Source organism: Gigantopelta aegis, chromosome 4 (genome assembly GCF_016097555.1).
Source record: "Gigantopelta aegis isolate Gae_Host chromosome 4, Gae_host_genome, whole genome shotgun sequence".
Lineage (NCBI taxonomy): Eukaryota > Metazoa > Mollusca > Gastropoda > Neomphalida > Peltospiridae > Gigantopelta > Gigantopelta aegis.
The window spans coordinates 115,228,262-115,246,311 of record NC_054702.1 but is presented as its reverse complement, the minus strand read 5'-3'; the positions used below and the strand labels follow the sequence as shown (position 1 = coordinate 115,246,311).

General features: G+C 35.8%; 2 protein-coding genes across 2 annotated transcripts in view; both read left to right on the top strand.

Moving 5' to 3' along the window:
- Positions 1-27: 27 nt before the first annotated feature.
- LOC121371856 (trafficking protein particle complex subunit 3-like) lies at positions 28-14,613 on the top strand. The gene is made up of 5 exons (XM_041498063.1): positions 28-148; positions 8,532-8,629; positions 9,176-9,275; positions 10,723-10,905; positions 12,255-14,613. Exons 1-5 carry the CDS (start codon positions 107-109, stop codon positions 12,372-12,374), a joined length of 543 nt encoding a protein of 180 aa, XP_041353997.1. The 5' UTR covers positions 28-106; the 3' UTR covers positions 12,375-14,613.
- A 2,152-nt stretch (positions 14,614-16,765) lies between these two features.
- LOC121371855 (RNA-binding protein 28-like) overlaps positions 16,766-18,050 on the top strand; it is a 65,763-nt gene continuing 64,478 nt past the window's right edge. Inside the window, exon 1 of the mRNA XM_041498062.1 lies at positions 16,766-16,919. Within this exon, the coding sequence (XP_041353996.1) occupies positions 16,787-16,919 (133 nt within the window). The 5' untranslated portion in view covers positions 16,766-16,786. The remainder of the gene's footprint in view (positions 16,920-18,050) is intronic.

The window sequence follows — 18,050 nt, the reverse complement described above, 5'->3', positions numbered from 1 at the left end:
ACAAGTTACTTCCGTTTAATATTTATTGTTTACCATTTCCGGTTTGTCCCACTATATTCTGTGGTTTTTAATAATTTCAATTTAACCTCTACATTTTCGCTTCCAGATGTCACGTCAGAGTGTTCGTGCGGGAGATCCTCGCAAAGTAGTATGTGTTCATAAATATTTTCAGGGTTTGACAAATCTACTAGCCCTTGGTCCCGGCTAGTGAATAAATCTGTGAAGGCTAGTGACTTTCTCAGTTTTTGAGTTCTCAAATATGTGTCAAAGACGACCCATATTCACAAAAAGGTGTAAAGTTACATCTATGACTAGCACTTATATCTGCCATAGATTTACATTAAAGGGACATTCCTGAGTTTGCTGCCTTGTAAGATGTTTCTGACTAATAAAATATTTCTACGATTAATCATTAAAGGAAACATGTCACGAGACCATATTATAGCTCATTTTAAAAGCAAAATGATATAAAAATAATATACAAATAAGTTTATAACAATAAAATATGCGTAGTTAACTTAAATAAAGAAATTATGCCAATCAGTATCAAAGTACGATTTTTGCATATTTATTCGTGAGCGTTCGAAAAAAAAGGGAAGTGACGTCAGAGCCGCTGTAGGCCTACTCTTCCATTGTTGTTAACTGTTTATATATGGAGTAAGGGCCTTACGATCTTTTCAGTCCAGCAGTGCCGTACTGTGTGGCCTTTGGGTGTAAAAATAAACAGTTTAAACCATCGGGATTGTCTTTTTACGGTTTTCCAAAGGATTGTATCCGAAGAAAGACGCGTGTATTTTATCGCAAAACAAAAGATTGGACACGAACACCGCATAGTACTTTGGTGTCAGCCTATTTGAGTATTTACAGCCCGGAGCCCTAATGTTACCCAGAGACAAAAACAGTACTTGGTTGCAAATGCCGAGGTGTACATTGTACATATTTGGCACAAAGATACACCTCAGCATGATGTACATGTATTTATATATGTTTTTTTTTTTTTTATAAAAAGAAGAGATTTTTCATGTTAGGCCTACATAACAAAATCTGTATTTACCGTCCGAAGAAGGAAACGTCAGTAATTAATTAAATATGGCATACATCTCAGTACAATGTATTTAAATATTTTTTTTTTTAAATAATGATTAACACGAAGTTCAATACAAAATAAACCACTACTGTTGGTGTCGAAATAACTATTATGTTTCATCCACGGGCTGACTTGAGAATCGGAGTGTTGTTTTAGTTAATTGGTCCTTTCTTTCCGTGGCCTGCACATGTGATTCCTGATTGGCAGGTGTATGTTGCAGGGTATCGACCAGGTAAGTGATTACCACTGTCTAGACATACGTACAAAATACCTGCCAGTTTTTTAAGATCACAGGGTATTGTGGCGTAACCTGTCGCGACTATAGTACAATGTTAATGGACATTATCAGCCGCCCTGCTTCATTACTGTAAATAATGCTGTAAAACCCTTGATTAGGTAAACTTTCCCATCTAAAATTACAAAACTGACCAATTACGTAGTACCAAATAAAAGAAAATTATCACATGGTTATCGTGAGTGGTCGTTTTTACTCTAACGCACCCTACCAATAGGCCTAATAATATGCTGCTTTTTTTAAGAGAGAAAAATACTATAACCCCATTTCGTTCTATTGATGCAAATTGAAATATATTTAGTTAAAAAGTTAATTATACTCTCAAGTCATTTATGTTGTTTTACAAGTCAGTTTAATGAAAGTGAAGTGCCTTGTAAATTAGAGCATTTGTTTACACTGTGCATACAGATTTCATTATGTACAGCCCGAACATGAAAAATGCTATATTTTCTAAACAAAAAAAAATGTTTGTCCTACATTTATATTTTTTACATATTTAAATACATCATATCGAGGTGTATCTTTATGCTAAATATGAACAGTATACACCTCGGCATTAGCATCCGAGTTTTGGTTTTGTCTCCGGGTTACTTTCGGGCTCCGGGCTGTAAATTGGTCAACCGGTCTGGTCTGGCACCATCGGTTTCTCCACCCTCCGACTCATTATCCGTTTTTTCTTCAGTATCACTGTTGTAAGTAAATGTGTGTCTTTCTTCATTTACTAACAGCTCAAATTGATATGGCAAAACGTTTTGCGAACGAACACTCATTGTTTTGGTAAGCTGTGCAAGTCTTAGATTCTTTATGAGTGGTACGGACTAATGCTTTTAAGTGTACAGCTTCAGATCAAGCGACGCGTCTCTGACGTCACGGACCTCGTGATTGCCCTGCTCATTAAAGATCGGCAATTTCCGCTAAGAGCTCGTATCTGGGTTTTTTTTATGGAGATATTTTAAGTAATTAATTTTTGTAAAAAATTTTTTTAGCTGATTCAATTTATCATTAATTGTACATGGTTGGTGCCAAATATAGGTCACGTGACATGTTTCCTTTAAACTTGCATATTAAATATATTTTCTTGTTTAGAATATCAGTGTCTGTATATTCAATGTGTTTCTGGTCGTCTTAATATTTGTAAGAAGCCCAAACTGGATTTTGTCTTCAAATAATTTCGTACGTACCAAAAAATTATATTTTTGGAAATAAAATGAAATTTAACCAAGTACAAATATTAGAACGATCAGAAACACATTTAATATACAGCCACTAATATTTTATGCAGAAAAATATATTAGATATGTAATTGCAATAGTTAAAAAGTCTTTGTTAGTGGATAACATCTTTAAAAGTGCAGCAAACTCAGGAATGTCTCTGTAACGTGCAAGAAGCACCTTATTCTCAAAGACATAAGGGGCCGTTCAAATATTACTTATTTTTGTCAGAATTAGACACCCACCCACCCCCTTGTAACACCCCGTAACACTAGACCATACACCCCTCAAAATATTATGTAACGTTCAGAGATACCCACTCCTGCCAACATAGACAAAGCAACGTGGCAATGTTTATTTATATCCATTTGTACTATGATGACGTCATTCAAGTGACGTATTGTTGTATGATGAACCAGCAGGTTTTCACTTGCGCTATTTTAAAATGTCTAGTATATTAAAGCCGCACGCCCTAGTTCCATCCAGCGAAAATAAATTATAATTTGGTTAATCTACAAACCTGTAACACACTTAGATCACGTTTTTATCAAATGGAGTGAAAAAGCAGGTTTTATATCGATAAATACCATGGGAATCCCCATGTCCCAATTGCTTGAAATAATTTTGAAAGTTAGTATTCTGATGTCACCGGTAGATGTCGCTCGAAGCACAACAATGCCTACGTCACGACACATTTCACAGACTTGGGGTGCGTTCGTTTCACCTCTCCTGGACATGTTCCAACTGTTCTGTCCTGGTTGTATCCCCTCTCCAGATATCGTAAGACTTAGCAAAATTATTGGTTTTATTGGTTTTAAGGGTTTGTAACGTTTTGTATTGAGACACTTACTTGTCTGACTTTATTGTTACTGAAAATGTTCACGAACTGTGAAGAAAAATCTCACAAATGAACAACAACAAATCGGATGTTGATTGCGCGAACCGTGCACGAGAAAACAAACCGAACCAAAATGATAACGGTCACGTGATATACCAACGTCTGTGACATTGAAATGGAAATATCCCCTCTAAAAATAGATTGGACCTCGTTTGCTTAACGTTTTTTTCTCTCGACAGCACGTCTTGTAAAAATGCATTTCGTGGTTTTACAAACATCAGGATTACCAAAAAGCACTTCAGGTGAATGGAAATGTGTATTCTAAATAATAAAATGTAAGTAAAGTGCAATTTTATTTGTGAAAAATGGGGTTTAATAGCGAAAAACAACGCCGTAATGGTTAACAAATAGCTGTAACTAGGGTGTGTCCCTTTAAAGCATTTCAGCTTGATTTATAACTGTTTTGGGTTTACATTTACCTCTAAAAATCTACATTATATATTGTTGGCATGGCATGGCACGTTTAAGAGAAAACAAAATTGTGTTACATACTGCTGTTCAATACAAACCCCACCCCTTATAACGCTTGGACTTACAACCCCCCCCCACCCCCTAAGCGTTACGTAATATTTGAATGGCCCCTAACTTAGTTTGGATGTAAATCTATGATTTAACTCAGTCACCGGAGAAATTAAAAAAAAAAAAAAAAACCCATTAGAAACGATGGCTACTATTGTCCGAACCAAATTGTTAACAACTACGAAAAATTACTCTCCTACCTTTAATTGCCGTTAGATTTCCTCCAAAGTTTATCCAGATACAAATCTTGAAAAAAACATTACAATGACACAGATACCACATACCAGATGCTAACCATGTCATCTATATCGACTTCGCTGAGAGCGCATAGGGAAAAAAGCATGTAATTTTGTATCAGCTGCCATTTTGACTTTTTATGGAATATTCTTCAAGAGGGGTGAAAGGATAGGACTTAATCTAACAACGTCATAACATGTTATGATATAAAAGCAAACGTGATGACGTCATATTATTATTATTATTTGTTTATTATTATTATTATTATTTTAATGATACCACTAGAGATCATCGATTTCATATTAATTGTGTCACATACTTTGGAGGCTTTCACCCCTCTTGAAGAGTATTCCATAAACAAGCAACATGGCAGACGGCAGAAAACTGCATGTATTTTTCCCTAGATGCAATCTCAGCAAAGACAATATCGGCGACATCGTTGCAGTCTCGTGTGTGGAATCTGTATATTTGTAGTGGGTTTTTTGCAATTTGTGTCGGGACAAGCTTTGGAGGAAATCTAACGGCAATTAAAGGTAGGAGAGTAATTTTTTGTAGTTGTTAACAATTTGGTTCGGACAATAGGTAAATAACAAATGCGCAAAACACAATTTGGTTTGTCGTCTGCTAACAATAACATCGCAACCGGCGAACCATGAAATTGGTGAGGATCTGCGTTTTGGACATTTCTTAAAAAGGAAAAGATAACTCGGGAGAATTATGGCCGAGTCGAAAACATCTGTTCGATCACCCCCCCCCCCCCCCCCCCAAAGTTCAATTTGTGGGCGTTCGCCATCGCGAACTGCTTCAATTATTGAAAATGCTGCCATTTCCGCAAATAATAGTAAATAATGGCGATTGTGCTTGTATTATTATATGTATACGACTTACGTGCAGCGTTAGTTGTAACCGGAAGGCACTCTTAAAAAGTTTTATATTTACATCCAACTTTATATGTAACTTACGTTTAGGTTGTTTCGTGAATAGCTCTTCAGTCATAGATTTACGTTTATGTGTAAAACTAGGCTTACGATGTTTTGTGAATATAGGTCCTGATTTTTATATGCATTTTCATATCAGTAAGGGCAAGACGTAGTCCAGTGGTAAAGTGTTCATTTGATGCGCTGTCACTCTGGAATCGATCCCATCGGTGGGTCAGTTGATACGGTCAATGACAGTCACTTTTCACACCATTGTTTTGGCTTTGTACACAATACGTATACATTGTAGCATATTGAAATCCATATTTCGTAAAAGGTACAGTTTTTTAATCACAAGCTTTTTTTTCAAATGTGCAAACAAAATTTTTGTCAATAGCAATTTTGCATTGGAATTTTTCCAGCATTCTTAAAACAGAAATGTCATGTACCCAGTGTCTGGTTATTGTAAGGAGATGCAAAGGGACGTCATTGGAATACCGCCGTCATTCAAATTCAAAATTAACTATATTATTACAATGCTTCGCCACATTAAAATAAAAACTAGTCTATTAACCTTGACCCCTGTCAAATTTCTACAGGTCAGTATTTTTTTTTTTTTTCATAATTCTGGACAAAATATTAATTTTAAGTTTTGAAAGAAAAAGTACCTTTTGTCAAATAGATCAAATAAAAAAATTGACCATTGAATATGTTTTATCTATTGTATACGAAGCCAAAATACGGGTCTGAAAAGTGACTGTTATCGACCTTAGTCAAATCATACCATAATCAGTTTGTACCTAATTTGGTCATTTCGTTTGTACCTAATTTGGTCATTTCGTTTGTACCTAATTTGGTCATTTCGTACCATTGCAAAAAGTAATTTTGTACCCTAGTCATTTCGTACCACAACTGAAAGTCATTTCTTTTTCTTCTTCGTCATACGCCCAGACAGGGACCCCTGTGGCTTGAACAAAAGCTGCTGTAATGAAATTCTGTAGGTTCTCCAAGGGGCCAAAGAGTTTCTCCTTCAGGGGTTCATCTGAAGGCCAGACTGCTTTTCTCTGGTTCTGATAGGTGAGACAGTTTTGCAGGAAATGTTCCACAGTCATGGATGCTGTACTACACTGGCACATTCCACTGTTTCCCTCTCGGAATTTGGTATACATGTGGTAGTTGAGTCTACAGTGGCCTGTTCTCAGTCGCATCATTATCACCTGGCCTTCTCTTGAAAGTTGGTAGTAACTGTCTCTGCTGTTACGATCAGGGTGTTGAAGGAGCCACCGTCTCTTGTATGTGCGCTTTACAATGGCCGTCATCTCCTCATTGGTTATTTGTAGCTCTTCTTGGATAATTTACCCTCCTTCTTTTGCTAATTTGTCTGCTTCCTCATTTATAGCCCCAAGGATTGCTGCAACAAAGCTGATCAATAATAATAATAATATTCACACACAGGAATATTGTCATCTTCACAATGCTCTCTCTGTACTCCAAGCTCTCAAAGACCCCCAAAATAAAGACCTGAATGAACTTGCTTCTACTCTTTCTGCACTGAGCTGCACAATTGGACAAACAACAATACAATGGATAACATCACACTGCAACATTCCCGGAAAGTCATTTTGAACCATAACAAAAGTTTGTTCTTTTACAAAATAACATTACATTAATTACAAACCTCTATAAGATGCAAACATCACCTGCAACTGAATAAAAATAATAATAAAGATGCAAATAAATAATATCGGGCCATTTCGTACCATAGTCATCTGGTAGCTGCAAAATGGTTCAAATTAATTTATTATTATTATCATAATTATTAAAACATAAATATAAAAAGCACACTTTAGTCAGTTGGGTTAATGATGACTTGTTAAAAGTAGATCTATACACTGCTTCCCTTGGTAGACATATTTTCCCATACAGTAAGTAATCTATTCGCTTGCTATACTGGTACGAAATGACTTTTCACAAAGGTATTAAATGACACGGGTACGAAATGACTAGGGTACGAAATGACCAGGCAGTATGGTATGAAATAGACTATGACTATGGTATGAAGTGACTATGATTTGGTGGGTCCATTGGGCTATTTGTCATTCCAGCCAGTGCACCATCATTCCTGGGCCTATGCTTATAAAACCTTTAAAATCCAGACTCAATCTTTAATGATGTCACACGCATGCAGTTTGTATTAGTTGTCATGACATTACTGTCTCAGACTCTAGTACAGACTCGATCTTTAATGATGTCACACGCATGCAGTTTGTATTAGTTGTCATGACATTACTGTCTCAGACTCTATTACAGACTCAATCTTTAATGATGTCACACGCATGCAGTTTGTATTAGTTGTCATGACATTACTGTCTCAGACTCTATTACAGACTCAATCTTTAATGATGTCACACGCATGCAGTTTGTATTAGTTGTCATGACATTACTGTCTCAGACTCTATTACAGACTCAATCTTTAATGATGTCACACGCATGCAGTTTGTATTAGTTGTCATGACATTACTGTCTCAGACTCTATTACAGACTCAATCTTTAATGATGTCACACGCATGCACTTTGTATTAGTTGTCATGACATTACTGTCTCAGACTCTATTACAGACTCAATCTTTAATGATGTCACACGCATGCAGTTTGTATTAGTTGTCATGACATTACTGTCTCAGACTCTATTACAGACTCAATCTTTAATGATGTCACACGCATGCAATTTGTATTAGTTGTCATGACATTACTGTCTCAGACTCTATTACAGACTCAATCTTTAATGATGTCACACGCATGCAGTTTGTATTAGTTGTCATGACATTACTGTCTCAGACTCTTATTTTGTAAATCTATATGAAAGAAATGCAAAAAAAACTTTGTCTTTACCAGAATATTTTTTTTTTTATTGACTTGTCAATCAAGGTAAGGGCTTGATTTCATTTGCCACGTGATGTTGATCACTTGGCTAACCAAGTGTCCTTAATAATGGTTTTGTGAAATTTATATAGATCTATCATTTGAAGAAGTGTTTATTATAATAAATTGTTAAATAATATATTGTTCTATGGGCTGGCAGACTAGTAGAAATACTGGCAGGCTAGTAAATTTTAGTTGGTTCTGGTCTGGCAGGCTAGTGAAATATTTTCCATTTCTGGACCCCTAAATATGATATAAATTCATATGCAAAGGGGACCTGAAAATTACTTGAGAATGACAGCTCCACTTAAATGGCGACATCTGTTAGAGTGTGTCTAGTATCTGGTTATCATGTTATATAAGGATTGTCCAGTTTCTCATTTTGACACTACATGTATTACTGCTGAAAGTTATTATTTGTCACTAATTGTTTGTCTATGTTTCAGAATGGGGAGTTGTTTACTTTGACATACGGTGCTCTTGTTGCTCAGCTGATGAAAGATTATGAAAACGATGAAGAAGTAAACAAGCAGTTAGAAAAAATGTAAGAAACTCCTGTTTGGAGGACTTACTGTTAAACAATGACACTATTAACTAATTAAAAGTCTTCTCAACACAACGTTTGGTTATCAAGTCCATAAAGCCAATTTTGTAAATCACATTGCATTTCTTGTTCCATTTTCTCTTCTTATTTTTCTCTCTCTATGAAAGTTAATATGCAAATTGATAAATTATTATGATTAGTTACTTGTAAATTAGTCTCAAGGGAGTGATGGGAAGCAAGAGTGACAGCTCCCCTTCATTGCCGAGGTCTTCTACAAGTATTATTTATTTTTAAAGGGACTATTTTGAGTTTATAGCAGTTTTAAAAGGTTTTCGATAATCAAATAATTATATTATTAATATTATCGGGACCCAATATTTTCAACTATTGTTTTGAAAACGGGGTGGTTATATGATTAGTGGTTTATAAAAATTACTAAGCTTTTTACTATGAACCTAACAATAAGTGAGTAAGTAATTTTCCTTGCCACTTACCAGTGTACTATTTTATTGTTATATATTCACTAACTTGTGTATCTTTCTCTAGGGGTTACAACATAGGAGTGAGGTTAATAGAAGATTTCTTAGCCAGAGCGAATGTGTCCAGATGTAATGATTTCAAGGAAACTGCTGATATTGTTGCCAAGGTAACTTAGATAGCATCATTAGTCATGGTATCATTAGTGAAGTGACTTTAAGCATTCAATGTTTGAAATACTGCTGCCGTCCAGACCGGACATTGTGTACAAGTATCAGTGCTATCTAATGTTTATTGTGTTTATTTGTGCATGTCAGAAATTATTGTAAAATGACAGTTCAGGACCCAATCCTGACATTATCCAACCTTGAATGGGGTATTAAATATTGGGGGGGGGGGGGGTAAACATATATATATATATAGGTAATTTTTTATTTATTTTTATGGACGGATTATGGATTTTATCCTGCAGTTACTGTATACATTGGCAAGATATGGTGGCTAGATAAATCTTTATATTTTCGATCACTGCACTCAACTCAACTCGAGTATTTCAGAGTAGATTTACAATAAACACACTCTTTAAATCATTTGTTTAAGTACAGTAAATACAAATAACTTTTAGTTTTGAGATAACAGTACAGAACTTGTATATTTATTTATGAATTAGAGTTTAGAAATGCTTTTTCAGTCTGACAGAATGCAGTTAGTGTCTTACAATAAATGCTGTCATGTATCTTGTATGACGTCATATGGCAAAGATCTTGCTAGGTTAACGATATTCGATTTGCATATACAAAATTAGGATCAAAAATGATTTTCCGACTATTCCTGTAGGATTGCAGGATAAAAGAACAACTGGTTACTGTCTTAAGATATCGGCTTTATCCTGCTCGGATCAAATGGTGAATGTAGTTCAGCAGGGCCACGCTGCATTCGCCATTCTAACCTTTGCCAAATAAAGCTGGTATCTTTAAGACAGTAACCAGTTATTGCCTATATAGTTGAGGTTTGGTCATGAATGCAAGTTTGGGTAATAATTGTCTTTTTTGCTAGATCATACTTTCAGCAAATGCCTCATACTGTGCCATGTCATGGGGTCATGTGACTTAGTTGTTGTAGTGAAGAAAGCTTTTGGCAAATGATAGGGAACATATAACATGTTTTCGGAATTTATATGATATTACATACCAAAAACGACTGGTCAGATTTAAACAAAATTATTGTAACTTAAGTAAGTAGATAACAAACAATGGTAAATTACATTCTCTATGAGTCAGGTTTTATAAAGCAATGTACTTTATTCAGATTAAGAAATATGTGTTAACTATGTCGACATTAGGATAACCAAATTAGATATCACAAAACTGAAGAAGAAAAGAAATCTGTATTAGTTGAACTTTATATGGAATGAGAGTAAAATTTATATAAATATAAGTAGTCTACAACTGCTTCTCGATGTCTGCCATTTGCTCCATATTCAAATATCACAAACAGAGATTGCTTCCCATTGCACAAAATGCATTTTGAGGCTTGTTAATTTATATCCTAATCTAACTTGATCAAGTATTTCCAGAGTATAAATTTTAATTGTGTTACTAATGTGTTTGTTTTAGGTTGCATTCAAGATGTACCTGGGCATCACTCCTGTGGTTAGTAACTGGAGTCCATCGGCTGATGAGTTTTCGCTCCTTATCGAGAACAACCCACTGTCGGACTTCGTTGAGCTGCCTGAAGGCCACAATGCCTTGAACTACTCCAATATTCTGTGTGGGGTTCTCAAGGGATCACTAGAAATGGTCAGTAGTTACTCAAACTGAGTCAACAATTAATTTATGCTGTCTGTAGATTGCATAGGGTTCATACAGGCTATGAAAATCCTGGAAAGCAGTGCGATTTGTAAATGTCGTGTTTTTTTCAGGATTGGAAATTGATGAAATTTTTAATTAGGTCATGAAGAGTTCTGAAATATGACAATTGTTTGATGGTAAATTGTCTCCCACTTAAAATAACAAAAGAAGATTATAAAAAAATCCTAGAAAGTCACTTTATAGTGTTCATGGTAAATCCCTTTATAAAGTCATGGAAAGTCGTGTAGCTTTTGGTCGATTAGATGTATATGAACCTTTTAATAATAGAGATATCATCCTGTAATTGTCTGTAGCTGCCTTCTCTTCTGATTGGTGAAACTGCTATAGATTGTAATTTGTGATCAGAATTAATTAATCTTAGTACAAAAAAGGTGAGATATAGGTACAGTTGTATTACACTTTCAGTAATGTCGTCAACTTTTGTATGTAGCTCACCATTAGTAAAGTTTAATGTTTAGCTTCATTTCTCACAAACTATAAGTCATACTTCATTGAAATTTCATTTATAGTTACACCTACATCTCAATGAATGTTAAAACTTGGAAATTTATTAAATTATTATTATTATTTGTTGTTGTTTTTTTCAAATTTATTTTTAATTTTAAATTTATGTGTGGTTTTTTCTTTAACTTATTAAGATGAATATCTATGGAGTTTATTGTAGGTAAGACATGATTTAATTCCCGAGGAGTTATTGTATTATTACATGCAACATGGACGATCATTAATTTATACTTATTTTTTACCTGAGGAAACATGTATACGTTAGTGGTACACCTATAATTTGGTCATGTTGTTTTTCTCCACAGGTTCAGATGTGTGTGGTGTATCTGTAGTTAGACTGTGTTTTTCTGCTTCCCAGGTTCAGATGTGTGTGGTGTATCTGTAGTTGGACTGTGTTTTTCTACTTCCCAGGTTCAGATGTGTGTGGTGTATCTGTAGTTGGACTGTGTTTTTCTACTTCCCAAGTTCAGATGTTTGTGGTGTATCTGTAGTTAGACTGTTTTCTACCTCCCAGGTTCAGATGTGTGTGGTGTATATGTAGTTAAGACTGTTTTTCTACATCCCAGGTTCAGATGTTTGTGGTGTATCTGTAGTTAAGACTGTTTTTCTACTTCCCAAGTTCAGATGTTTGTGGTGTATCTGTAGTTAGACTGTTTTCTACCTCCCAGGTTCAGATGTGTGTGGTGTATCTGTAGTTAAGACTGTTTTTCTACTTCCCAGGTTCAGATGTGTGTGGTGTATCTGTAGTTAGACTGTGTTTTTCTACTTCCCAGGTTCAGATGGATGTTGATGTGCGGTTTGTTCAAGATCAGCTAAAGGGAGATAATATAACAGAACTGAGAGTAAAGTTCATTAAGAGACTGGAAGATGCTGTGCCGGCTGGTGAAGATTAGAAACTCTTTGATCATTCCTTCTGCTCCAGCTCTTCTTGTTATAAAGATATTTAAGATATGTACATACGTAGAATATGTTTGGAACATAGCTAATAGGTCCAGTCTGAACAGACTTGCATGTATTGATTAGACTTTAATGACCAGGATAAGGAAAAGTAATTTTCAAGCATCCTGAATTTGTCTCACTTCAGATGTAAGTTTTATTCAGATGGGGATTTCTAAAATGTTTCCATAAATATGTGTGACATATCCAAAAACTCTGGCTAGGGAATGGATTGTATTTGTGTGTAGATTGTCAAAAATGATAGATTCTTGGAACTACATTTGGCCAAATTAATTATGGTTCTTCCACAATAACAGAATGTAACCTGTTTAAAATAAATATAACTAATTTTAATTTCATTAGCACTGAAATTGTGTATTTTTATTTATTTTGAAAACCTATTTATGATGCTGGTATTCCTAAATAACTTTTATCTCCTTCAAAAAGATTGCCTTATTGTCCAGCCTTAATAATGGTATAGCTACCACAGTAGAATCTGGTAAGGACTATTGTTAAGAGCTATTTTTGAATACCCTGAACCCACAAAATCAAGACATTCTTTATTTGTATTAATTCAATTTTAGCAGATCACTGTGACCAGGTACATAAAATTATTCTGTTATCTGATCAGTTTTAAAAGTGGTGTGTATTCCATGAGCAGGTACAGTGTGAGTGGATAGATGATGAACTTATATGTCTCTACCAGGGTACAACTTCACAAAGCATCATAAATCTACGTCTGCGAATAGCAGTTATACCAGGCATACATTTACAAGTGTTTGACATCTATTTCACGAAGAAAATTACATCATTACGGAAAATGGAGCATTTTAAGGACAGAAAAAAAAAGAAATACATGTGTATGTGTATTTTTAACTATATTTGTTGTACTATAATAGTAATAAGAATTGTGATATGTTTATGTGCAAAACTAGGCTTACAATGTTTTGTGAAATTGGGTCTAGAATTGTAGACATGTCTGTCAAATAAACAACATATTCATCACAAAACCTGTTTAATGGGTACGTTGATTTTAAAAAACAAAGTTTATATTTTCTTGGCTTTTTTTTCATTAGTATCAATCATGAAAAGCTACAGGTACAAAGTAAATAAAGGCCAAATTGTTTAAAACTCCTGGAAAGCGTCATTGACTTTAAGACTTTCTGTTTTAGATTAATCAATTTCTCCAGTTGTTTACAGTTCCAAATGTTGTACAGGGAACATTTTGTTCAGTATCCCGTCGCAATTCGCTACGCAAGTTTCAGAGATCGAAACACATTTTTAAACATATTGTAGTTGCTAAAAATTGTCAGTTGACTAGAAATATCGCTATGAAGATTTTGAAAAGAAAATGTTACTTGTTGTATATTTCTAGTACTAGTAGAATACCTTCCTTGTTATGGTTACCACAGAGGTCCTCACAGCTAAAGTCTGTGTATATTCCATTGACATACATTTGTGTAGGCATCCAAAGTAGGGGAGCATGGGGGCAGTGGCCCACAACTATGAATGTTATACACACACCTCAATGGAAAAGTAAATTTATATGTCTAACCACAAATACACGCGCAGACATATGTGCGCAGACATGTATGCACACACACACACGCACACACACACATGTGCATGTACTCGCACACGCGCGCACACACACACACGTGCATGTACTCGCGCACACACACGCATGTACTCACACACACACACATGTGCATGTACTCACTCACACACGCACATGTGCATGTACTCGCACACGCACATGTGCATGTACTCGCACACGCACACATGTGCATGTACTCACACACGCACACGTGCATGTACTCACACACACACACGTGCATGTACTCACACACACACACATGCATGTACTCACACACACACACATGTGCATGTACTCGCACACACACACACACACATGTACACACGCACACACATGTACACACACACAGCCTGACTGACAACTTTGATTATGCTCACCTTTCATAAACACTTTGGATCATAACTTGTACATTGCTTTGTGAACGTTTTACAAACAAGCTTTCACAAATATCTGTTGTACACAGTTATGGTTTAGAACTCTATATATCGTTTTATTCTGATTATCACCGCTGTACATTCCACAGATCGGTTGTCATCATATTATGTGCAATATAACAATCATTGTTTTTGTATTATTTTGTAAATAAATGTGTTTACTAATATTGTGTTATTCATTTGTCTAATAATGACCGAAATGATGTTTTATTGCTTGCATGTATATTACTCCATACATTTTAGAATACATAGAGATTTTTCACTTACAATCATACAAATATTTCAAGACTGTTTTCTTTCATTTGTACATTTGCAATTTCATACAGCCTTTTTATTTTAAAATAACAAGAAAGGCAAAATAACAAAGCAGATGGCACAACTCCCTTTTTATTCGCCTGTCTATGATGGGTCGTATTATGGTATGGCGTTGTGTGTCCGTCCATACGTCTGTTAACGTTTTCTTGTCTGGACCAAAATGACCATCAAACCTCACATGTAGGAACAACTTGGGATGGTGGTGTGTCGCATACTATTATGAGGTCACTGTGACCTACTTTTCACAGTCTACTGCACATAACAGTAAATCATTGTCTGGATCATATCTTGCATACAGATGTATAGGACCATCAAATCTCACATGTAGGAACAACTTGGGATGGTTGTGTGTCACATACAATTACTAGGTCACTGTGTTAACATTACTTACTTACCTACTTACTTAATCCCCTTGGTGCTAAGAAGCACATAAGGCTGTAACCAGAGATAGGGACTTCTGCCGGTCTTTTGCCAGCTTCTCCAGCAGCCCCCAGCTTAGACTGCCCTCTCAAATTTCCTTCTTTACTTACCTCCATGTTTCTTTAGTCTTTCTCGTTTCCTTTTTCCAGGAGGGGTCCATGGGAGTGCTACTCTTGGTAGGGCTGTTTGAGGCATTCTGATGACATGGCCAATACAGTGCCATCTTCAGCGCTAGATCTCTGATACTAATGTGTTAACATTACATAGATAAAAGTTTCTCTGCCAATATAAATGTGTCACCAGAGTACCCTTTACAAAAATTTCACATAATTAGAATTGAATCATACCAGTAACATATTCATTAATATCTATATGGTTTTCCATCAAAATGAGGGGCGTATCATGTACCTCACTGGTACTCTTATTAAAATTGCATTTTCTTTCAAATGTGAAGCAAGACAAAATCAATTTCCTTGAGCAAACTATTTTCCAGGCCTAGAAAGTCATGAAATAATTATAATTATTTCATGACTTTCTAGGCCTGGAAAATAGTTTGCTGATCCTATGACCCATTTGAACATTGTTAGTGTACACCAAACAAATAAAATCCAATTATATCTGTGTACCGATATTACAATAAAAATGTTCTTATATACAATCCACTAGGAATGAAAATTTTAATAATAATGAAGGTGCCTTCCGCAATTCTTAAACAACCCCCAGAGAGCCAACTGAAGTAGTATCTACTACTGCAGTCACCTAGCATTCACTATGTCTGAGCTATTAGGAATTTGTCTGGATTTAAGAGGAAATCAAGACGCACACACAAAAAGGTAATGCCAAGGAGGAAATAACCACGAACAAAACTCAACAATGTTGTCATACAAAACTCAAATGTAATAATATATGTATGCACCAATACAATAAATTGTATTAATAATCGAATATATATATAAATCATAATAGGATAAAATTTATTATTATTATTATTTTTTATTTTATTTTTTAATGTATAATATGGCCTCAGATTACAGTTATCTTCCCATTTGGTTGTCGAAAATCCGGAAGTTTGACCGCGCAAGTAGTCTGCTGTTTGACTGTGATTATTTCATGGCAGACAGCTATGAAGTGGCAACTGTTTGACTGAAGTGACAGGGGATAGCATGTAGTTTGTAAACATGTGTAACTTGTTGACATTGAAGACTTGTTTGTGGTAATTCCGGCCCATGCAAAAGTAGTGCTTTTTGTGTAAAATGGGTGTACTCCGGCCTGGTTTAGAGGGTGTGTCTGTTTAAACCAATATGCTGGGAGAAAGAGCTGGACAACAGGGGTTGTCCTTTTCAGGGTATGTGTCCCCCATGCAGGCAAAGGTACATACAAAACTTCACGGGCCTGCTGATATTAATAAAAATGTTATAGCCACTAAGGCTATATAGAAACATATAGCGAAATTAATTGTGGTCTGAGGCCTAATATTGGTAATGCTGCAGGGTAAAACTGACTGGTTCACAGTTGATCCTGTTTCAATAGGTTAATTCTAGTAGGAAACATCATCTAGGTGACCAGTGTAGCATCACAGGGCCGCGGTAAATCATGAAACACGATGGACGATAAACATACACAACGAAAAACACTTTTTGTTAGAAACCTGCCGTATTCGACCACAAATGATAAATTGGAATCAATTTTTGCCGACATAGGACCAATAAGGCAGTGTTTTGTTGTGACGGAAAAAGGTAGTCATGTATGCAACAATCGTACACACGTGACATGCTCGGTATTGGGTATAAATATTTAAAATTAATCATGTATTATTGTTTGTAATTGGTAAATAATGTATATAATTATGAAGAACATATCCAGAAAAACCTTTTGAAATGCTTTGAACCCGATAGAAGGGGCGGGACATAGCCCAGTGGTACAGCGCTCGCTTGATGCGCGGTCGGTCTGGGATCGAACCCCGTCGGTGGACCCATTGGGCTATTTCTCGATCCAGCCAGTGCACCATGACTGGTATACCAAAGGCCGTGGTATGTGTTATGTTGTCTGTGTGATGGTGCATATAAAGGATCCCTTGCTGCTAATTGAAAAAAGTAGCCCATGAAGTGGCGACGGCTGGTTTCCTCTCTCAATATCTGTGTGGTACTTAACCATAAAATGTGTTGAGACTCGGAGTGCATCGTTAAACAAAACATTTCCTTTTTGAACCCAATAGCAGCAAGGGATCTTTTGTATGCATCATCCCACAGACAGGGTAGTACATACCACAGCCTTTGTTACACCAGATGTGGAGCACTGGCTGGAATGAGAAATAGCCCAATGGGGCCACTGACAGGGATCGATCCTAAACCGACCGCGCATCAATCGAGTGCTTTACCACTGGGCTACATCCTGCTCCGGTCATTTGGACAGAGACTGAGAGAATGACTATAACTGTCCAAACATCCACCCATCCGGAACGGTAGAGCACTCGGGCTGACACACAAATAAGTAGAATATGTTTCATTCTGTCATTCATTTAAGAAATCAGTATAGGTTTTAATTACTGATGTAGGAGTCACAGTGATGATTCAGTGTCCTGGAAAGACTTGCATAAATAAGAAATATTTGTTTAATAATGTTTACCATGTAACAGATATTTAACTTCATTGTTATTAAGTGTCTAACAATGTGTCATCATATTTGAATATTTAACTGAGAAAGAGGAAACCTGTTATCACAAAAATTTTTATGCAACTCCTACCAAAACAGTAGCAAGGGACCATTTATGTGCACTTTGTTAGACAGAGCAGTACATACCACAGCCTTTGGTGTACCAGTGTTAGGGCATTAGTTTGGACGGAGAGTCCAGAGAGAATAATTGATGA